This window comes from Rhinolophus ferrumequinum, chromosome 4, assembly GCF_004115265.2.
Source record: "Rhinolophus ferrumequinum isolate MPI-CBG mRhiFer1 chromosome 4, mRhiFer1_v1.p, whole genome shotgun sequence".
In the NCBI taxonomy this organism is placed as follows: Eukaryota; Metazoa; Chordata; class Mammalia; order Chiroptera; family Rhinolophidae; genus Rhinolophus; species Rhinolophus ferrumequinum.
The window spans coordinates 65,537,463-65,561,775 of record NC_046287.1 but is presented as its reverse complement, the minus strand read 5'-3'; the positions used below and the strand labels follow the sequence as shown (position 1 = coordinate 65,561,775).

General features: G+C 36.7%; 1 protein-coding gene across 21 annotated transcripts in view; it reads left to right on the top strand.

Annotated features, from left to right (window-relative positions):
• The window catches only part of NRG1 (neuregulin 1), a 973,831-nt gene that overhangs the window by 847,987 nt on the left and 101,531 nt on the right, over positions 1–24,313 (top strand). For 2 of the 21 annotated variants that reach the window (XM_033104320.1, XM_033104327.1), the window contains exon 6: positions 15,803–15,958. The exons of 17 other annotated variants lie outside the window; for them this stretch is intronic. In XM_033104320.1, the coding sequence (XP_032960211.1) occupies positions 15,803–15,958 (156 nt within the window). Of the gene's footprint in view, positions 1–14,548; positions 15,959–24,313 lie in introns of those variants that run through there. 2 more of the 21 variants (XM_033104337.1, XM_033104328.1) reach the window with 2 other exon arrangements.

Sequence of the window (24,313 nt, the reverse complement as noted above, 5' to 3'; positions counted from 1 at the left end):
ATGATGAGTGTGTTATAGTAGATAAAAGGTATATGCGTTAAATATCTGGAGCTCGGGTTAGTGAAAGAAAAGAATAAACATAGTATATGATATGTAGCCTAAACTACTTCATCCTTGATTTTTATGGTAATTTTCAGATCAATTTTGAGATGCAGAATAAAAACCATTCCTTTTGATATCAACCATTCCAGATTGATATGTGGTTTTAACAATTCCTACAAAGACTTTTCTTTTTTGTGTGTGTTCAGATTCACTTATTTTGAGAGTTTTTAGGAATTTTTTTTTCCAGTCAAGATGGCAGTCTCATCCCTTGCTGCTGTTAGCTTTAAAGCCTTTTGTTGCACTGGAGTGTAAATTCCAAGTGACTGACAATGATTAAACAGAAAATGAAAGTTGAATGGCACTATCTCAAAATCTATTTAAAGCCATGACAGGTATCTGTCTGTAGCAATATATCAGTTTTGAACACATGAAGAATAAGAAATTGTGGCTTTTTTATGGCCAGGTTTCTTCTTTGAAATCAAAGGGGTAAAATACCAATTTGTTCTAAAACAGATATGGATTTCTAAACAGGGTAGACAATGAAAATACACAATTAATTATACTTGAACTTGAAATCTGATAACTTTGTATCATACCTCTTTTATACCAGTTGTAATTTTCTCATTTGTATATAGATACTATAGTGGTATAAAAAAAATAATGTATAACTGTAATTAAAAAGCAAGCACTTAAGGTAAGACACAAAGAATTAATTGGGATTACACCTCTTCTTTCTGCATTGAATGAAAAAGCTTGGTGATCTGAATTATGCTTCAGCAGTGAGCTCAGGACTCTCTCCAACCCCCAAGGCTCTTTAACATTTGTTATTACTTAGCTATTTTATTTGGCAGGCATCCCTTCTATCTCATCTTCTAATGCACTGGCAAGGTTCCTATTGCCAATAGCTTAGTCTACTGCTGCTAGGGTAAGCGGCATAGCTGAACTTTCTAGCCTCTGCATCCTTATAAATAATGCATCTGGTTTCCTGTAACTACATGAACCCTTAGACTTTGGTAGGCAAGTCTTTGTTAGGGTAAAAGAGTTGGGAGATGAACGGTTGGGAAAATAGTTGTAGGCAGTTATTATTACTGATTAGAACCTGACTCCATCATATATGCATTAATCACTGGGTTAATGCTAATGGAATGCTTATGATATTTATAGTAGACATATAAACAAGATATATAAAAAGAATATCTTTGCTGACTTAAACTACATGCTTAATTCAACATGGAAAAGTGCTTGTAACGTTAATATAGGACCTTTGGAAACCATTGCTCATAATTAGATCGAATTTACTCCTCATTTTAAAACTGTCTTTTAGTTTGCACAGAATCCATTGACATTTTTGGGGGGTGTCACTTAGAACAATAGTGAGATATTGGTTAAAGATAATAACTGATAGCTCAGGTAGCTTGATGGCATAACACATTATTGGCTTTGAAATCAAGAAGGAAAAAATGCTATGTTAGTTAATAGCAAAGTAAATAATGTATATAATACTTTTATACATACACGTTTATAAACTTTCATAATTAAAAAAAGTTTTATTTTTGAGCTTCAGTGATAGTAGTACTTAAACAAGAGAAATCAATTTTTAAAAGTGAAAATTGTTATAACAATATCCTTTAAAATGGACCTTCAAATAATCTTAATAAAAAAAAAAGTTCTATCCCAGTACATATCCTTTTCTCCACTAAACATGCCATCGTTGGACATTCATAGAATGATAGTGTTTGGCATTAAAATTATGTTGTAAGGATAAAAATTTCAAATTGGTTTAGATGTTGAATGAGAAATAGGTTACTCTAGAGTCTTGTGTACTTTCATCAGAAGTAACTGAAAGAAGGAAAGATCATGTTTCTAACTAGATAAACTATGTTAATCCTGATATTTTTATGGTTGATTAATTACCATCAGTTCACATATGAACAGCTCATATATTTATGAAGATGATAGCTTATAACTTTAATTGTAAAACTTATTTGGTCATCTTTAGCTTTTGCCATGTCACTGATTTTGCAGAGCCTCCGTAGTTACCAGAACTAACGTTAGTCAAAAAGTTAATACTTATTTCTTTGAATCACGTTGAACTTCCTCATTGATTAAACTAGTTTCTATAAGTAAGGAATTTGGCGTCAGATCTATATTTGTGTGAATATTTTCTCTTTGATTTTGATTACAATAATCTTTCTATTTTAAAAGTTCAGAATTTCTATGAAATTAAAACATTTGCTCAGCAATTCGGGAAATGTGGCTAACTCTCCTTTAGAACAATGCATTGGCATAACCAGTAAATAAGGTCTTAAACTGACCAAAAAAAAACAATAATAAAATGTATTGATATTTTATTTGATTTATTTATTTTGATCCACCCACCAAAAACAAGCCATTAACATTTAAAAAAAAAACAAAACCACCATCTAATTACTATTCTAGCCTAGTCTGTTTTGGTGGATGGTTTTAATTTATTTTTTATTATTTTCTTTTCTTTTCCTTTTTTTTTTTTTTTTTTTTTTTGGTGGAGGATGTGGGCAACGATTATTTTATTTTCTGATGGTTACTGAGGATGGAAATAGATGGAGTATGTTTTTCTGCCTCTAATTGTCCAATACTTCTAAAAGCCTCTTGCCTCGACACGGTCCCTTCTGGAATTGAATCTCTGTATTCTTCTATCACTAGTCAAAACAAAACACTATCAGAAGAAAACATTTTCATAACTAAATCCTGAGTGAAGGACAACCTCAGATACTTAGACATGCATATACAATAAACAGTGTTTCCTGACAGGCTCATGTAAAAATAAAAAATCACTCCATAGTATGTCCACCACACAACTAGAATTCATCATAAGACTGTGAACTCTCACTTCTGAAGTATTTGCATTTGTGCCAGATTGGCATTAGGAAAACTAAGTCCTCCATTAGAATGTATCACTATGGAAGGAGGAACCATTGCAGTTTCTTTCTCTCTTTTTTCTCTGCCTTGTGTAGGGCCTGGCGCATATTCGGCACTACTGAATGATTACTGAATGAATGAATGAATGAACGAATGAATGAATGAAGTTATCAAAGGCAACAGGGAAAAGGTCCACCTAGAATGTGTCTGGAAAAATTGAGAAAAGACATATGCTTTAAAAACTATATGGGAAATCTGTAGCAGAAGTGGCATTAACTAAAGGCCAAACCTTCCCTTTTCACTTTACTATGAATAATTTTTAACTTGCTGTAATTGAAAAATGTTTTAAAATGTTAGTTTAATTTCTTTTTAAAAATTGAAAGAGAAAAGTTAAATTTTCCTGCTAAGCTCTCGGTTTATAGCATGTCTTTTTCCCTCATCTTGTTCATATTGGAAGAAATATGAGTATGCAGCAGTAAGACATCATACTATTTAGTAAATTAAAGGTTTTTGATTCATGTATTTATTGTCAACATCATTGAAATGAGTTGGTGTTATCATGCCAGAGTTAAGCCACACAGCACAATTAACTGGACCACCTAATGTTGAGGATTAAATTCCGGTGTTGGAAAAAGGCGTACTGTTCTGAGAAGTAAATCTGTCCAAAGTGGAAATTGTGATATGAACGAACACATATGTTATCGTTATCATAATTGTTCTTGTTCTCTACCCTTCCTCCTTTCTCCCCTAACTTCAGTCTTATTTGGGTCCAAGTACTGTAGAGCTCCACAGAAAAATTCCTTATTACCACTGTCAAAATCTGCATCATGTCTTCACTCTCGGCAGATAACTTTACTTGCTGCTTCAGAAAAAAAAGAGAGACTATTGGTTGGCCCTTCTTTTACCTTCCTGCTACCAAATCTATAAGCCCCAGCACAATGCCTGGGACTTAGGTATTAAGTAGCCATGCAGTCAACATTTTTTTAGATGGTGAATGGATAACTAGATAAATTAACACATATTTTGGATCTTTATAAATGGTGGCTATTTTTATTATATATAATACAGTGACCTTAAATATGAAATTTACTGCTTTTGAGGAGCAGGTCATGCTTAGGTTTTCTATTGTTTACTTGCCAGCCTGAGAAGAAGTAAGTTTAAAAGCGGAGCAGCAAATTTCCTACTCCGTTGCCGTATATTGGCTGAATTTCAGTAATATCGTGTCATTTTGAGTTGGGCAACTCAAGCATTTAGTCTTGATTTTTTGACAGCATACATATACTGAAATAATTATTTTGTAGCCATGCAGCACATTTTTTCCCCAGTCATAGGTTATTTTAAAATTACCTGTCACCAGAAGTACAGCTAGCTCTGAGCCTGAGATGCCTAAAAATATTACCTTCCCATTGCACTTTTATTTCTTTAAATTTCAGAGTCTCTCTGCTATTCTTTTGCATTACTAAATGCTCAGGTGCCTTGGAAACTGCTTAGTAATACTTATCTCAATAGATTCTTTGGCTTTAAGGGTGTGAATCGTTAACAATAATTTAACGTTTGATATACTTATTCAAAAATTTTTTCCTTGAAGTCATTTTATGAGTGAAAGGGTAGAATGAGGGGGATCCTTCTGGATGACTTTGATATCAGTCAGTAGTAGATGACAGTAGTAAACATTTGGAAGGTCACAATAGAAGAAAAGATTGGGCTGAATTCAGATATTTAACCTGGGGTTAAGAAGACAACCTGAGAATGGGTTATTTGCCTGACCTCTAGTGACAGAGTCATGGCAAAGCCTCAAGGAGGAATTTTTGAGAAACACTTCAAAAGATTTATGTTTCATTTGAGAAGCCTGTCTAAAAGCCTCTTGAACCATTTCAGTTAAGCTTGTCCTTCTTATGGGAGGTATGTAGGGGCAGAAAAGAGCATATGGTTGAAACTCTCTGCACCGCAATGATATGTAAAAGAAGTACTTTTCCTGCTAGGTTAAATTACTCTGCATGCCTCTTGCTGTCAGTGACATGATTTAGTTAAATACAGATGCTTTTAGAAGGGCTTTGTACCGCATCATAAATATTTAATAGTTTTATAAGATATCTGTATGCATAGCTGGGTGAGAAATACAGCAGTGGAGAAGCTCAACCTCTCTATCAGAGCCTTTGGCCTTATAGTGTCCACTGACCAGTGACCAATGAAAAAGATATTTTTAGGACGGGAATGTTGTTAACAATAAAAGGATTCTAATTTGTTTTTTTTTCCCAACGGAGTGAAGGTTACTGTCTAACCGTTCTGATTTTGTCAGTAGAGTGAACTTTACAATTTCCCTATTCACATTATTCATAGATGCTTCAGTTCCCTGGTGATTAAAGTATAGCATAAGAAAATCCTTTCTCAATAAATAAATGGTATGGGGGAAGGGGTCAGGAAAAGCTCTTAGATTTTCTGCAGCAACTAATGGTTTGTCATATAAAGCACTTCATTGTCATTAGCTAATGGTTCAAATTACATGAATCTTATATTCCTGATAAAATTTTGAGATTAATCTTAAAAGTCAATTTCTTAAAGTAAGAGTGGTAGGAGAAAGTTGGAGGAGGGGCATCCAGATGAGGAAGGGAGGTGACAAAGTACAGGTTACTGCATGTGGAATTGGTCAATTATGTTGTTTGGCATTGGCTGAGGAGTTTTTATAATAAAACTATTGCAGTAGATTAAGATAGGCTCTCTGCTATATATGGTGGCCAGAAACAGCCATGAAAAAATCTTTTAAAAATGTTTACCAGCATTTTATTATGGAATTTTCAAACATACAGAAAAATTGAATGAATTATATAATAAACAACTTAAGCCCACTATCTAAATTTTACAGTTGGCATTTTGCTATTTTTGTTTTATCAAATATCTACCCATTTACCCATCAACTTTTTATTTTTGATGCAATTTCAAGTACATTGCGTACATGAATGCATTTTACCCCTAAATATCCCAGTATGCATGATATATGTTTTTATATTCTTTAAAAGATTATGTAAGGGATTGGTTAGGCCGACAAATAGAATATAGGTTGTGCTGGGGTGAGTCATCATGTTTGGACCTGGAATTTTCTAGTCATCATATTTCAGAGTATAAGTCAGTCATCAGCAGGCTTCTTTTTCCTGTTCCTGACAATCCTTCCTTCCCCTGTGCCAGTCTTCTAATTCTCCAAATTAAAAGGAGACCTCACCCTGACTCACCAGTTCTCAGATATTGGCAATTCTTGATATTGTATGTGTTTGAACCATTGCAATAATGTTAGATTGATTTGAAGTGACAATCTTCTTTCCTGAAGATAAGCTCCCTTCCACCCACTGGTCTCTTTATTCTGTACCTTCCTATGTCAGCGTAAAGCTCATTGTAATGTTTCAATTGTTTAACAAATTTCTGATCTCTAGCCTATTCTCAGTGAAAGTTACTGGGTTCAACTGCCCATATTCTGTGTGTTCTCTCAGTGTGATGAGAGGCTGTTGAATAACTGAGTTCAAATATGAATATTGGTCCCTGAATAACTTCCAGAAAGAGGGCCTGAAAGTTCAGTAGAGTTATGACCAAACGTGGTCATGGAGCATTAAATAAACTTTCAAGTAGACACAGTCACAGTGAAAGGTCAAAGTGAGATATTTCTATAGGGATCACCTGTGGCAGCAGTGACAAAATCTAAACCCTCCCCTCTACTGTTCCTTTCTAGCTACATTGGCAGAACATAACTAAAGAGATTCCTTTGTAGAAATGAGTTGGAAGGGGAGGAGCAATAGACCTGAATTCCAGTCTTGACTCTGAAATTAATTTTGATGTGACTCCTGGCAGCTTATTTTTACCTTTTCGGACCTTTACTCTTTTTATATAAAATAAAACTCATGGGCAAGGTCTGTTTTATATAAAATAAAACTCATGGGTAAGCTCCAATATTCATTCAGTCAATGAAAATTTTAAATCTAATTATTTTTGAGATTACAAACAATTTCTGAAAAAGAAACAAGTCATTCTTAAACAAATCTGATTGGAAGTTTTGAATTGGAGGTCAAATCACAAGATATTTTTATCTTACGACTTTCAAATTCATATATTTAAAGTAACAAAATGTGTAACCACAGAAAAAGTTTCCTCCCCTTGGACTGAGAAGCAGCAGCAAAATCTGAGGCTAGCATTTGATTTTACATGGGATACTTGCGCTTCTACAAGCATCATAAGGCTATGACCTTACAATACTATTGCCAGTTAGGTCGCTCGTTCGCAATGCCAAATCAGTACTGGAAACTGCATGTGTATTTATGCCTCCTTTTTTTTTTCCTTTGGTGCAACTTTATATTTTCATTTTGATCAGGAGCAAGGAGAGAGAACTGTGTAGACTCTAAGGAAAATGTATATTGTAAGATGTTTCCTCTGGCTTAAATCTTCTCAGATTTATACATTTGGACTACAATTAAAAGTAGAACACTTCAGATAATTCCTTTGCCCAAACTTCCTTTATTCTGGGTAAATTGTGAGTGTTTATTTTATACATGGCATTCTATGACGTTTCAGAGTCTCTTGAGTAGGTGGTATTCTTTTGTAAGTAATTCATAATTACCTTCACATGTGGACCTTCTTATGCTCAACAGTTTTTATCTGAACAGAAGATTTAAAAATCAAACTAACAAATTTCTAGTGCATTTGTAAAAGTGATATGCTGTACTCCACACTATTTCTGGATAGATTTGGAGACCAGTTTATAGAGTCAGCTGACAAGCAACTGAATTATAAACAAATAGCTAGTGTCTAAGTATAAATCAAATTCAATTACTTCCTTTTTGAAACTTTATGGAATTTGTATTAAGCTAGCATCAATTATCAGAAGCATTTTTTCCTTATGTTTAATTTCTCTTACTGCACCAAAGTACAGCCCTTGTTATTTTCTTTAAATGAGACCATACTTTTATGCATATGTACATATATAATTATCCCTTGTTAAATTTGCCATAAGGCTCAAGGATAAAACAAACAAACAGAAATTTTCTCTTAGGTGTGTCGCCCTGTGCTATGACCTTATAGTAGTGAATATTAAGGAAACAAAGCAAAGATATTTGTTCAAGGAAACAAATATCTTTGTTCAAGGAATCCAATATATATTGCTCTGGTAAACATTATGAATGACCATCCATTTATATAACCTCATAGTAGTCACTATAAAGGTAATTTTCCTTTTGTTTTTTTCTTCTTTCTATTATACATACATAAGCAGAGTAATTTAATGTTATTTGCAATTATTCACACAAATAAAACTCTATCTGGAGTACCCATGTCTTGAAGATGTTTTCCCATAGTTTACTCATCCCCCTTTAGTAGAGTGTCCATACTGATACATTCATTCAGCAATACTTACTGAATTCCTATTGTGTGCCAGGCACGTTTGAGGTAGTAGAGCTACAGCAATGCAAACAGACGCAAGTGCTTGCCCTTTATGGAACTTACATTCTGGTGGTGAGTTTATCACACATTTCACAAGAAAGCACACTGTGTAGAAAATACAGATAATTCAGAATAACTGCCCGTTTTCTCCCGTCTTTTGTTCATATTTCTAGTATATTCTAAATAGGGGAATGGATGAAATTGAACAATGAGTAATAATATTTTAGATATATAAGAATGGGATAGTTACAAGCTTTTCTCATTTTATAATAAAACTTCTTTTGAATTGAAACTCTCAATGACATGTCAATTTATTATATCTTTATTTGTCCTTTCAAGTTCCTTGGGATGCAGTATGGTATCTTCACAGTTCATAGTTAATAAATAATTGTCAGAGATTTAATGCCACGTGACCTACTAAAATTTTGTAGAAGAAAGGGAAACCTACACATTAAAAAATCGCATTATTTTAGTGCAGTCCATGGTCATATAGGACAGGTTTTCCTTTTAAAGTTAAATGTTAAAGAAGCTGAAATCAAAACCATGATGAGTGTCCAGTATAATCGTTTTTTTTCCAACTGAGTTGGAATTCACATAACATAAAATTAACCATTTTATATGTGAAGAAATTATTTGCATTTATCATAATGTTGAACAACCACCATTACCGTTTGGTTCCAAAACATGTCCAGTGACTTGTAAAATTAAAAATAAAATAAACTGTGGCTGTATATAACTAATGGTTTTACTTATAGGGAGTGAGAAATTAATAGGTCCTCACAAAATAAAGCAAACACATTATAACTATCACATTTAATAAAAAATATCTTTCTATGTAAAATTATCATATCGTCATCTTTGAGATCATTTACTGTATCTTGAGCTACAAAGGCTCTATACTCATGAAGAACAAAATATGCCAGAGTACATTGATCATCTTGGTACAAAATGAGCACACCCACAGTCAATATCAAACATTTGATATAGCATCTCCTAAAATAATTCCCCAAATTAAGTCACATTGTCCTCTGAGGAAATTTTCACTGGGAAAGAATTAAGTATAATCAGAGTCGTCCTAACTCACTCTAAAAGTAGAGAAAACAAACCTTTCCAGTAAGGTGAAATGACTTTCATCTCACCAGTTAGCATTATGAATAATGTAGAAGACCATTGAACACTACATGGATTTGGTTGGCCCTCAGAGATCTCCTGTTTAGTTGATAAGAGAAAAATTACAAGAAAAAACCGTTAAATTTTAGTTTATTCCCAATTTTCATTCACTGAAAGGATCTGAGGTGGTTAAGAGTTAAGCGTAGTTGGGGTAACAGAGATGAATTCATGAGAGGCATATTTGTGAACAATCACAAAAATATGATAAGGATGTATCTGAACTGGACATTCAATGATCTAAAAAAATGGAGGGGAGTGTAGAGGGTATTTTGAATAGATAGATGATATGAAAAAAGTCTGCCAACTTATTAGAAGTACGATAATCTGTGTAATTCAATCTCAGTTAAAAACAAAACCACACAAAATATGTATTGAATAGTTAGCAAAGCGCTAGGTTTGGGACACCTGTTTACTGATAGATCTGACTTTCAAAGAATTGGATTCTTCAGTCATACCTACATAACATAATTAAATAATAACACTAAACTTTGAAAATATGCCCCAATAATGATAAAGAAATGCAGGGTCTGTGACTTGGAAGCAAGAGGCTCCATGGCAGAGCTGAGACTTCAGCAGAAGGTTGATTTTCAGATGGGTGGGAAGAGGCTCACAGATCCATTTGGGTACTTGGTTCTCTCTCTCATACATAGGAAGCACGTTTTTAGGCTAACCTTTAAGCCCTGAAGCTTTATTGTGAAAATCTTGATTTCCTAATTCATTAGCAAATCAATAAATCATGATAAATTATACATACTCATGTATAAAGATTGTAATCCAAAAGTGAAATGACTGCCGTCATCGTGGAGTTAACATGAAATAAATTTTACTTTTTCAGCCGTAAAATTTAGGTGCAAGGATAAACTTTTTCAGAGACAAACATTTTCAGAGTGAACTCGCCAAAACACAGAAAAAAAAATGTAAAAGAGGAAATAGGTTTGGGTAATATGGTCAAAAGCAAAATGGCATTTGCCATCTTTTTTTTATCTGTCAGAACTATGCTAAGTACTTCTGATAATAAAATAAACAAAATTAATGCAGAACCAAATAGCCTAGCTTGAATTGAGGTAGCAGAGGAATTTGAGTGTTTTTTTATTTGGTGATATAATAGGATTTCTTCCTTCACTGACACTGGCTTAGATGGAAGCTGGAATATTATGAAAGTGGATCAGAAAGAAGAGTATATTTTGACTTTGTTCTGACAGATCCCTTTCTATATTATTGTCTCTTCTTGACCCGGCTTGACTTACTGACATTTACTTCCTTACCTTCTGTGGTGGAATAATTGTGGCTGCAAATTCTTTGTCACTTTCCCCATCAAGATTTACTTGCTCCATACTTGAATCTAGGGGGCGGCTTCCAGATCAAGTCTTTGGGAGGAATGGCAACTTGCACTTCCTCCCTGCAGGGATGCTCCCTCTCAGAGCCCAGCTGCCTCCCTGTGATAAGCCCAAGCCACGTAGGGAGGCCACATGTTGGTGCACCATCCGACAGTCCCAGCTGAGCTCCTAGCACACATCTGGCATCAGCTGCCAGTCATGTATGTGAGCCATCTTGAACGTTGCAGCCCAATTGCACCTCCAGCTGTTCAGCCTCTGCTGACATCAAAAGGAGCAGAAGAACCACTTAGCTGAACCCAGTAAATCTGCAGACTAGTGAGATATAATACAGTGATGGTTGTTTTTAGCTATTTCAGGGCACTTTGTTTTGCAGCAGTACACAACTGAAATAATTTTCCGAAGAAAAACATGGAACAGAGGCTGCCGAATACTTCATTCAATTTAAACTATAAATAGATCATATATAAATAGTCTATGCTTAATCCTTATAACTTCTGAAAATCACTAGGCAAAATGTATAAGGTTCATATTTTGGAAGTTACGTACCATTAAGTTTGTTTACCAACTACATTAAAGAAGTAATGACTATTTCAGGTTCACTTATTCTCCCATTGAAGTGATAGGTAAGCAATACATAAAATGTATTCCTTGATTTAAAAAGAGAAGCAGTATTTTTCAGCAGAAATAGCATGAGTCAGACCTTTGCTCAGATCTTGGCCCTGTAGCTTCGAAACTGTGTGTCCATGACTAAATTACCTAAGCTGCCTGAGTCTGTTTCTTTGTTTTCAAGATGTACAGGATTTATGAAGATCAGAATTAATGTATGTTAAGAACCTAGCACAAAGGTGAAGCTTAATACTAAATGTAGCTGTTGTTATGAAAGAGGTGGCAATGTGGGTTTAAAAAGGTAGTAAAAACGCTTTATTTGGTTTTTAGGGGGATATGGAAATATGGGTGTTCCTGGGCTTTAATGGGGTGGAGTCTAAAGGGTTACAGTGATATATCCTTGCAGTTCTTCCCACAAGTAGGTGTGTTTTCTCTGAAGGAAATTCCAATCCCTGATCCCATGTACACTACCCTTCCTCATTTCATTATTCCTATTGAGAATTTAATAAAAGGTTAAAGGCAACTTCTGGCTCCTAGTGTCGAGTAAAACCAATAGAAAAATTCCTTTTATTCTTTACCTCCTGTCCTACTCCCGTTCCTCAATTACATTTACCTTGCAGTTTGGTGGGAAACAACTTTATAAGATGCTGGCTCTCTGCAAGCTGATCTGAGCTCCAAGGTGCCACGAGGTTCTGCCTCATCTCCAGAGAGGACACATGGCACATGCACAGGCCACGTGTACAGTCTGATTTGTATGGTCCAGGAGAAAGAAGAGCCGTGGTAGCCCACACGCCTGTCTCTGTTCTGTCCTAGCCTTTGTATAATACGCTGTTTTCCTTTGTAAGTGTTGGGCATCTTTAATATAACTAGAGCAGTGCCCAGTAATTTCTTTTCCTGCTGACTATGTTTGCTCTTAATGATTAAGGTAAGGTGAGTAGTTGTTATTGGTATAAGTTAAGGACTACTTTTCTTAACTATGGGTTACTGTTCTTGGTTTTCTCTCTTCTCTGCCTACTTGGGTTACCTGAACCCCATTTTGGTCTTTGAAATTTACATGACCTTGACTGTGGATGAAATGCCAATGTATTATACTTGAGTATAATTTTGGTTTGGGGCAGAATTGAGAAGTTAAGTGTCACATATTTAAAGTGGGTGATCTCTAAAGGAACTATAAATTACCCTAATTTAGCATAAACTTTTACTTGCTTGTTGTTTTTGAATATTTACATGAATATTGCTAATTAAAATCTTAATGCCTCCAACTTTGAATTCTTTAAGTGCTTCAATATAGATTTTCTATGATATAGAATTTCATGTCCACTGTTAGAATCTTTAGGAAAACTCTCACTGCTTTAAAATCAAATAGTGAAAGCTAGAAAAATAGGCATAGGAATTATTTTTAAAAACTGGCTTGGAGTATGATGTAAGTGCAGGTTATGTAGAGGCGAACTTAAGGATAACTCATTTTGTACCTAAGTTTGTCAGAGTCATAATTACCATTATACAAATTGGTTCAGGCTTTTGTTGTTTTTAGCTAAAGTACTGCAAACACATTTTAAGATATTAATACTCTTTAAATTATAATTATGGACTAATTTCATCTTGAAATAAATTATAATATTCTTATCTCATGCCCACTTAAAGCTTAAAAAGAATTCAAAGCAGTGGAGATTGCGCTATACAACATGTAAGATGCTTAAAGCTGATTTTCTCAGGACATGAGCCCTAAATTTTATTGCTTCTGGGACTCATGTGATGGTTATATAATGGAGATTTAGAGGGAGTTTTTAAGACTCCTATTGACATAGGTGAGCAAAATGGTTCCTTGGAAACCATTCAGGTGCCCAGTCACAGTAGACCGTGGCTTAAAGGCTCAGATGCATAAAGTGTGCACTGACACGCAACAAACGGGAAGTTTAGGGGAGCCTGCCTCTATTAAGGACAGTACATTTCTTTTGGTCTTTTGACAACTGCTGTTTTAAAAGGAGGAAAAAAAATCAGCATTGAAACTATCTGTAAGGTAAAGCTATTGAAACCTAACCCAAAAGGCATGCTCTTACAGAAAACCTCTTCTTAATACTTGCAGTGTGGTTATGGCTGAAGACATGTGGTATATATTACAGCGCCCAGGGAATTCAAACCTCCGCAGTGTGGAGTCACAAGGAAAGCTAATTTCAAAATGAAGTGGTAGCCTTTGCTCTCTTCCTACGTAGCTCTGTTACTTACCGGTGTTTCTTATTAGCTTGACATCAGTCTAGGACTGCAGTGGGTGGGACAGGAAAGTGGAAATTCAAAGGGGACCACAGTAAGGATCTAGAAAGCATTCTCTCCCCTTTCTAGCTCCCCCCACCCCCCCAGCATACACTGCCCGCTTCACACTGGACATTACAAAGTCTTTTAGGATCATTGCGAGAAGGGTGGAAGGCAGAGCTGTCCATGGTTGGAAAAAATGTTCTGTTGGTTGAAAAGCAGGTAATAATAGTCCTTTTGGTGAACAAAACTTATTAGAGGGCTGGGGAAGGAATGCTATCTCTCGGCAGCAGGCAGGGAGAAATTGCTGTTGAAAAGCTTACCTCTCCAGGGAGGAATCAGATATCAGACTTTGCCAAGCCTCAGGTCCAACCCATCAAGTCCCACCTACAGCCCCCGCCCCATCCCAGCTTTGTTAGATTGCCAGCATCTATCGCTGGCTTTTACTGACCCAACAGTGAGTGAAGGAAAGAGAGCTAGCCAGACTGAAAGCAAGCAAGGTGGGGGTGGAGGACTGGGGCAGCTTTTGCAGAGAGAAAAAGAGAAAAGGAAGAAAAGGGCTGGGGGCCATGGGGACTAAGCTTAACTGGTGCCTGCCTGCTTCTCTTTGATTTGATGGCCTTTATCCCTTCTAATTGGATAAAATAGGAAGTCACTGGCAGTCCTGTGTTGCTGGGTACACTGATTTTACTCAGACCAGCCAGCAGCTCCAGAGTGCGGATAGAGGGTGGGGGTTGGGAGAGGAGGGTGGAAAAAGAAAGAGAGAGAGGGGGAGAGGGAGAAGGAGAGGGAGAGAGAGAGAGAACGTCTTTGAATGAGGAGGGAAATAAAGAGAAAGAGACTGAAGAAGGGGAGCGCTGCAGAGGAAGAAAGTGAATGAGCGCTCAGGAAGGACAAAGAGGAGTGGTTGCGGGTGGGGGTGGAGGCAGGGCGGGGAGGGGAGTTACCGCCCCTCCTGGCCGCACTCTTCCCTTCAGATCCCTCTGTGATGAGACAGTTTGCAGTGATGCTCGGAGGGCAGGCACCTGCTGCTCTGTAATGATTCAGCCTCTTTCCACCGTCGCGTTAACACGACAGGATGCTGTTGCTACTGTCGCTGCTGCCTCTTTTGCCACCGCCGCTGCTGCCACCGCCGCCGCCAGCGCTGGTCCTGCTTTTGCTCTTACTTCTACTGCATGACAGTTGTTTTTTCCATCTAAGCAGATACCAGCTTCAGATGCTCGAGGTGAGAAACACGCCTTTCAGTTTGGGCTACTGGTTTACTTAATCGACCAACAACCAGCTTGGTTTCTATTTTGGCTCTTGTCCTCTTTACCAGTCGGGATGGTTTGGAGAAGCGTTTAAAGGAACTGCAAAAGTGGCCCAGAAACAGCAGTAAAGAATTACGATATACTTTTATTTGGTAGTTGCTAGAGGCTTCTTTCCCTTCCTGCCTCCCGAACTCCTCTTGCTTTTGATAATGGCCTTGGACTTGGACGACTTATCGATTTCCCCCTGTAAGATGCTGTATCATTTGGTTGGGGGGGGCTCTGCATGGTAATGGACCGTGAGTTAGGCCAGGCCTTCTGGAGGTGAGCCGATGGAGATCTATTCCCCAGACATGTCTGAGGTATCTGCTGAGAGGTCCTCCAGCCCCTCCACTCAGCTGAGTACAGACCCGTCTCTTGTGGGGCTTCCGGCAGCAGAAGACATGCCAGAGACCCAGACTGAAGATGGGAGAACCCCTGGACTGGCGGTTCCCTGCTGTGTCTGCCTGGAAGCTGAGCGCCTCAGAGGTTGTCTCAACTCAGAGAAAATCTGCATTGTCCCCATTCTGGCTTGCCTAGTCAGCCTCTGCCTCTGCATTGCCGGCCTCAAGTGGGTATTTGTGGACAAGATTTTTGAGTATGACTCTCCTACTCACCTTGACCCTGGGGGGTTAGGCCAGGACCCTATTATTTCTCTGGATCCAACTGCTGCCTCAGCTGTGTGGCTATCATCTGAGGCGTATACTTCACCTGTCTCTAGGGCTCAATCTGAAACAGAGGTTCAAGTTACAGTGCAAGTTGACAATGCTGTTGTGTCCTCTGAACCTTCCACAGTACCGACCCCGAAGAATCGTATTTTTGCTTTTTCTTTCCTGCCATCCACTGCACCATCCTTCCCTTCACCCACTCGGAACCCTGAGGTGAGAACACCCAAGTCAGCAACTCAGCCACAAACAACAGAAACTAGTCTCCAAACTGCTCCTAAACTTTGTAAGTAGAGAGAGTGATGACGAATAAAGGACAAGGGTGGGCTTGAGGTCCTAAAAAGTGTGCTCTAGAGCATGTCGCTCCTTTGTCCTCATATTTTAATGGCATGGTTTTGTTTAAGCATATCATGTGACTGGGATGCTTGGGGTGGCATTGAAGAGATGAGTAAAAAGATCCTATAAACTGCTGGTATGGGTCAGTGCTCTAACAGCAGCTCCCTCCAGGCTGATTGGTAAATCTGAGATGGGGGACACCAAACTTCAGCGTCTTCGAGTCATGCTTGAATTTAAGTTAAATTCAATGTATTCCTGCCACTTCTTAAAATATCAAACCACCCTTATGTTTTATGTAAATGTAACTTCCATATAGCAGTGTGAGTATGATTTTGTGTCTTTCCTTTTCCCAGGTGGACTTCCTGTCATCTCTCTTGATCTTTCCATTACCCTCTGCCTCTCAGCAATCCCAAGTTGCCTGTTATCTTTCTCTATCTCTTCTTTCTGTTCCCCTAACCACTTCTCCCCATATGTATACCTTAATTGGTTTTTCCTGATTATTGCATCAAGTCTTTAGTCATTTACAGTGCTCACCTCTCACCAGCATCAGATGATTGCTGTCCTGCCCAGATTGTAGTTTCGGTTACTGAGCACTTCTTAGAGGCAGCTTTATTTTATTCAGGACACCATACAATTCTGCATGAAATGATTTTCCCAGATTAGTCTTGTCTTCTGTAATCAATGGTGTAAGTAACTTCCTTGGTGGTCATTAAAAAGCATAAGATCCATTAGGAAGGTACATGGTTTTTTCAGACATGTGTTGTTTGCCCATCAGATTGCAGCATCCCAGCTTACTAACCTCTAAGGGAAGACAGCCCACAGTCTTAAAATCATCCAGAACAACATGCTACTGTTTGTACTGGGTAATTGCAATGCTCTATAATGGAAAGTTGACAAGGATGAAATCATGACTAGTCAGATTGTTCTAAAAATCAGTATAGAAGGGAGGAGCTTTCTAAAGCTTTTAAAAAACATGTTTTTAATTTACTTTTATTTCTCTGTCTTCTATCACTATTTACTATTGGTGAATATTTTCTTAGTAGAAAAAAAGTAAAAGATCCAAGAATTTTGTTCTTAATAACATATGTAAAATCTCTTAGAGTTAAAGGAGAGTTGAGGGTAAGGATTTAGTGATGAAATACTCACCCCTTCTGTTTCCCTCTAGATGTTAATGAAGAATAAAGAATATCTCTTCCAGACATTATGTTCAGTAGGCGGCAGAGACATGTGTTATAGAAACACAGATAAACTTGATTTGTGCTTGTGACTCAAGATGGTTTCATATACACTAGTTTCAATGGGAAAGATTAAGAAAAAAAAAAGGCTTGTTTTTCAGGTGTAATTAGGGAAGAAGCTCCTTTCTGCAGACACTGCTTTGTATCTTCATCAAATCCCTAAAGCATCATTAAAGGTCTGACAGATATCACTGCATTTGCTGCCTCTTCCCACCTGGCAAAGTGACCGGGAAATAATACCCAGATGAAATGACAGGCTATAAAAAGCAAGTACAGATCCTGCAAAGAGAAGCAAAATACACCGTGAAGACAAGGTTACTTCTTTGTCTTTAGCATTTTAAACTTAAGTCTTTAATGAAAATGTGGCTGAATAGGTTTAGTTGTCCAGAAAAAGAAAGAGGACCCTTTGAAAAACTCTTCAGCTAAATTCTATAATTTTGTCATCTGAGGAAAGCAAGCAAACAAAGAAACATCAAGCACATTTTCCTGATCTAGGACCGGGTCAAAAAGTATGTTGTGACTTCTTGAGAAGTTGTTTTTTAAGTTATTTTAAATTCTTCTAGTAAGTGTTTTAATAGATTATACATTCCATATAGTTTCTTTTCTTTCTTTTTTTTTTTTTTTTAATTTTTTTTTCCAAGCCAGGGCATTGATTTTTCTGGCATTTGCATTGAGTGGAAAAGATTTACTGCTGCCTAAAAGCATCCAGTTTTGCTGCCTAAAAGTGACCAGTCCTGGCCAGATGCACAGCTGCAGCCTTCTGAAGTGTGTTGGAAATAAGCCTGGAAAAGCAGTCTGGGAAGTTGTCTTCTCCTGAAAAGTTAGGGGTAGACAGTTGGTTAACACGGTGCAGCCTATTGGGTTTTCCTTGTGGGAAACTCTATGTTAATTTTTTGGGCTAGTGTGTGAAAACAACCAAATCACTAGTATCCTAAACATTGTGTGTGTGTGTGTGTGTGTGTGTGTGTGTGTGTGTATGTGTGTGTTTTAAGGATTGGTCCGTGAAGCTTTGTTTTCAGACACTTATGAGTGGTTGCTTTTGTTGTTTAAAAATCTTGTAACCATTAACTAAAGGGAAGCAAAATGAAAAAAAGGCTTGACATTAGATTTTGTCATTTTGTAATCTCTTTCACTTTTTTCTTTTCAACGGAGAAAGTATTGCTTAGTCAGAGAAACAGAGAAAAAAACAGAACTGTCCTTTCATCATGTATGTTTTTCACATGAACTAAACGCCATAGTATATATTTTTAAATGATGTTATCATATCTGCAAGATGCTCTTTTTCGGTTTCAGGACTTTATTCTCCCTTTTCTATCTGTCTCAGCATATTCAGAATGTTGTGCACAGAACTGTAGCCCTCAAGGTCATAGTCTGTTGAGGGCTAATTGATTGTTCTCTATCCTGGAGCCTGAGAGAGTGGAAGAGAGACAATCCTAGTAATTGTGTCTGCTGTGTTATTCCCAAACCAATCTACCTACTAGTATTAGGGTTTTAGTCTATAAAAATACTAGAGTTACTCTCTTACTCACTGACTCTTTCAAAATTAAAACATTCTTTGTCTTTATTATAATAAAAAGCAAAATATACCATTTTAAATTTCCCATAGATATAGTGGTTATGCCAGGTTTTCTAAAATGGGTATTTCTTTCGTAAGGTAGTAATAATTCATCTGTTCACCATAATAACTTATGCATACATAGAGAGCTTAAGAAATCTAATACAGGCCTAGAAAATATATATGTATATATATTTAATTCTGAAGTACTTTTTCTGTGTGTGATAGTGGTTTCCCACTACCAGTCATTATATCGCCATGATAATAGTTAAGTTTTTATTTTTCATCAAGTCACATAATATTTGAACCATTACTTTGTAGGTTTTTATTTTTTTGTCTAGACTTTACATTTTTTCTTACCCTGTATTTATATAGAAAGCACTGACTCTGGGAGATTGCAAACTTAGATTACTATAAAAAGAGCTGGTTAATTAAATTGTAGCCAGGAAACTATGGTGCCTTCTTGAAAGAAAATGTATTTCTGGATTGGAGAGCCTGCTTGACAACAGACGCTTGGGTACAAGAATGTATTAGTATTTTCATCTTAGGCCAAATTTGTTTTGCTTTGTCTTAAATCTTTGTATTGGGTTGCATGGCAAACCATTGTTACCACAGTGACAATATGAATCACTACCATGTGCAAAAGCTCAACGTGATTAATTTAATTTACCAAAGGATTTCTTCCCTTCAATTTAAAAGTGCCATTCATTTTAAGCCTACTAGACTCTTCTATATACTCGCAGCTGTACTTGTAGGTATTTCAGAACAGTGATTTCAAATAACTTTTCCCCATTTCAACCATACTTGTTTAAAGCCCATGACGTTAAAAACTGGAAGAACCTGAAAGATCCTCAGTTGGGACCAAATAATTTTATCAAATTATGATGAGAAAACCCAGACTCTGAAAGATGTAGTGAAATTATTTTACTAACATTCACAAAACTCTTAAAGGTTTAGTGAAATCCAGAATAGTAGAAAACAGAACAGTGTCCTGTCTCCCAGAATTTAAACCCCATACTGCTATTTTTCTCTTATCCTCATGAGAGTTAGAACTGGAGACTAACTCTGGTAGTTTAAGTGGCATCTTACCCACAGGAAAGTACTTCAAGTGGGACCACCGTCAAGTGTGTATAGTTCATACTATTAAAATTAAATTATATTCTCACCCTCTTGTTTTGCTCTTATTAAATTTTCAGTAGTGGTACTCTGTTCCCTTTTTATTTGACCATCCATAAAATGTTCAGCTTGCTTTTGAAAATAGGTTGGGTTTTCTAGAGTGAGCTCTTTCCTGGCATGTACCAGATGGCTAAATGGCTCACCTCTTTCCTGCACTTTCCACTTTGATTGTTTCTTCTTGTTCTTTTATGATACCAGATCAGCTTCTGTTCTTTTTTTTTCCTTCCTCTCTCTTCCCACCTTCCCAATTCTAGCCTGAATTTTACTTATTTTTGTAATTATGCTACTTTGGCTTTATATGTCAATGTTCCATTGCATTCTAACAAATCAAAGCATCTTCACCTGTCTTTTCTTTCATATATAATAACTTTATTGCGTTTTAATACTAAATGGTGTTTACACATATTACAAAGACATAAAAATAAATAAATAAGTGTCTCCAGCCAGTAAACAATATACTGGTTTGTTGACACAATCGATTCAAACTTTTGTTCCTCTTCTTTATCTCTCTCTCTTCTTTTCTTTAGTATGCTTCATGCCATTTTCTCTGTTGACTCCTTTACACATTTGTACACAGCATCTCTGCATTCCCAGAAAATCATTGTGCCTTAAACCATATTTCTTTGTTCTTCTTTCTCCCTTTTCCTACTAATAACACCTCATGGGATCATTTTAAAGCAGGAAGAAAGAGATAATTTGTAAATTGAGAAGCAGAACTATAACAATGTCATGGCTTAAATCTAAAGTTAAGCTTAGAACCCCCTAAGAATTGCAAATATAATTCTTGTCCACTGAATCTTTTGGACTTTCTATTAAACCATAAACTATACCATGTCTACTTTTATGCTCATTTATCCAGTTTTATTATTTTTGTTATATGTCAATGATTCCATTATTTCCTCTTTTTTTTCATTCCATGAATACACATTAAGCACCTACTGTGTGCCAGGCATGATTCTAAATTGGTTATATGAGGTCTGACAGTTAAGTTCTCTAACTTGTTGCAACAATGTTACTAACCTTTCTTTTGACATCAGAGGGATTATTCATTATGAATTTGTACCAACTGGACAAACAGTTAACCAAGTTTACTGTTTGGAAGTGCTGAAAAAGTTGCATGAAAAAGTTAGACGACCTGAACTTTTCACCAGCAATTCATGGCTCTTGTATCACGACAATGCCCCAGCTCACAAGGCACAGTCTGTGAGGGAGTTTTTAAGCCAATAAACAGATATCTGTATTGGAACACCCTCCCTACTCACCTGATCTGGCCCCCATTGACTTCTTTCTTTACCCAAAGAGAAAGGAAATATTGAAAAGAAGACATTTTGATGACATTCTGGACATCAAGGGTAATACAATGGTAGTTCTGATGTTCATTCCAGAAAAAGTTCCAAAATTGCTTTGAAGGGTGAACTAGGTGCTGGCGTTGGTGCATAGCTTCCCAAGGGGAGGACATCGAAGGTGACTGTAGTGATATTCACCAATGAGTTGTGTAGCATTTTTTTCTAGGATGAGTTCATGAACTTAATTGTTAGATCTCATATGGCAATGAAAAATAGTGAAAGTGCTTGCCCTCATAGAGCTTATGCTCTAATGGATTTTAAGAATTTAGTTGCACAACTCAATATGAGGTATGTCTTTACTTTCCCATACATACACCTCTGAATTCAACGTTTCTTCTCTTTACCTTCATTCACATTTTGACAACCACTCCTTTTCCTCCCTTACTATGTTCCTCTTCCGTATTGTTGAAATAGAAGACTTGCTGGCACTGTCCACATCTTGAAGTGACACCAGTCCCACCTCTGCTCCCAAGAAGTTGGGTAACTTGGCATGATTTATGTTTGGCTTGTGTGACACTATTTAAACAAATCATTGGAGTGGTTGTAAAAAAATAACATCTGTGTAGTTCCTTAGGAGCGCTCTCTTAAGTGGAAAATATATATATAAGTTTTCAAGCATGTAAAGATTCTAAGATTATTTTCAGATTCTAGAAAGATGATAGCTGTAAATATTTTTATTTTTTGGTCCTATTTTCTATTTATTATTCTGGCTGACAGAACAGGAATATTAAAATATTCCCAAGGAATTTTAGTCCCACTGTCCAGAGAAAGACTAGACTCTGCCATTAAGATATTTAGTTCTCCAACTGAATAAAAACTTGGGTTCGTGTATCGTTCACATGAAGACTGGAAGTGAAGAAAGTTAATCCTTATTATCTTAAACTTTGCTACAGTTTTTACTGCAGTAAATTTAATCACTGTTTTGTGTGTGTCTGGGTAAGCATTAATTCCAAGTTTATTTCTGCATAATATAATTGACATTCTGTAAGCACAGAATTTTTATATGTTGAACCTTTGTAGAGATTATCAGAGTGACTTACAAAGTGAGGAAATTCAGATCTAGAAAAGCAAAGTGACTTGCCCAAGGTCTCTACAGGTAATTAGTGTCAGCACTGATACTAAAACCAAAATGATCTTTTCCTTCGCTACGCCCTGCTTTTGTTTTCCAAACTGTTTTTAGCATGTATATTCAAATAGTACAGAAGTCCCCCAATATCTGCCATTTTGCTTCCTGTGATTTCAGTTACCCATGGCCAACTGCGGTCCAAAACTATTAAATGGAAAATTAAAGAGATAAACAATTTGTAAGTTTTAAATTGTATGCTGTTGTGAGTGGCATGATTAAATCTCACTCAATCCTGCTTGTAACTTGAATCACCCCTTTGTCCCTTGTATCTACACTGTAGACACTCCCCACCCATTAGTCACTTACTAGACATCTCAGTTATTGGATCAGTTAGTTATGAGAGAGAGAGAGAGAGATCACATTCACATAACTTATTAGAGTATATTGTTATAATTGTTCTATTTTACTAGTTATTGTTAACCTTTTATTGTACCTAATTTATAAATTACACTTTACCATAGTCATGTATGCATAGGAAAAACCATAGTGTATATAGGGTTCTGTGCCATCTGCAGTTTGAGGCATCCACTGGGGGTCTTGGAACATATCACCTATGGAAAAGGGGGGACTACTGTAAATATTGTTTTAATTTAAATAGTTTTGATTTTCCCATTTATTATTTAAATCCAATTAGTAAAACTTTCATCATTCCATTGCCGATGTCTTCTTTAGAGAACAGAGACTTTTGCCTCCATGATTATGATCAGTATTAGACATCCTTCTGGAGGGGAGGTTAGCCATCCCTCTTCCAACAACATAGTATATGGGAGAATTTTCTAACAATAAAAGTCATCTCAACTGAAATGTGCTACTTATTTGGAAACAACTTATTTTCTTCTTAATGGAGCTATTCAAGTAGTGACACTGTTGAGGGAGATTCATGTTCCAAGCACGTTATTGAATACATTTACCTCTGAAGTCTCTTACAGGTCTGATTCTCTATCGCTTGTCCTAAGGCATTGGCTTTCCAGTTGGGCAGACTTCAGTTTAACCCTACCTGCCATTCTCCATGGCCTTGAACAAGTTAGATTATCCCTCTGAATCTGTTTCCTCACTTACCTATGAGATTAGTAGTATTATTTCTTCTTCAGTGATGTCCTGGAACGTACCTCTGCAGTTCTCCCACTCTATTCTGCAGCCAGTGTCTAGGAGCATCAGAAATTATGGAGCGGATGGCCCAGACCTGTGGTTTCTCACCAGATGGGTTGGGGGAGAGAGTGAGTGAGACCTTAACCGCAGACTTGACCACGATTAGCCTTATGACTTTTCAGTGTTGCCTCTTCCTTTGCTAAGTAACAGGAAGTATTTGTTTTATGAAATATGTTGGTGTCATGCAATAAAAGCTCCATAAATAAATGGAATGATCTAAGGACAGTGGAATTGAGCTCCTGTTAGCATTTGTTTGTAATCCCTTGGTGGAGCTTCCTGGGTCATAATTGCTTGGTCTTCTGGGAGAGAAAGGAATCAGTAACCATTGATTGTTACATGATGCTAAGTATTGCCTACAAAGCAAATCTTAAGAATGATTAGTGGCAGCATTCAGTGTTACAACTCTGATCTTTCCTCACTGTAATCCTTAAAGCAAGCTGGATGTTTACGTTTTTTTTTCCCATCACACAACTTTTATGATTTTTTTTAAAGAAAAGAGAAACAAAAACAATGCCATGTAATCTGTGAACACTACAGTTTACACAGAAAACAAAGACATTATGTAAAATACTCCTGCACTTTTATCTAGTTCAGTGACAACAGGGAGATATCTAAATTAAACCCTGCCTAGGAAGTTGAGTTTCATATGATTATGATTCTATAATTTTCACTAATCTTCTCTCTGGAACCTGAGGTACACATAGCCAATACCCTGTAT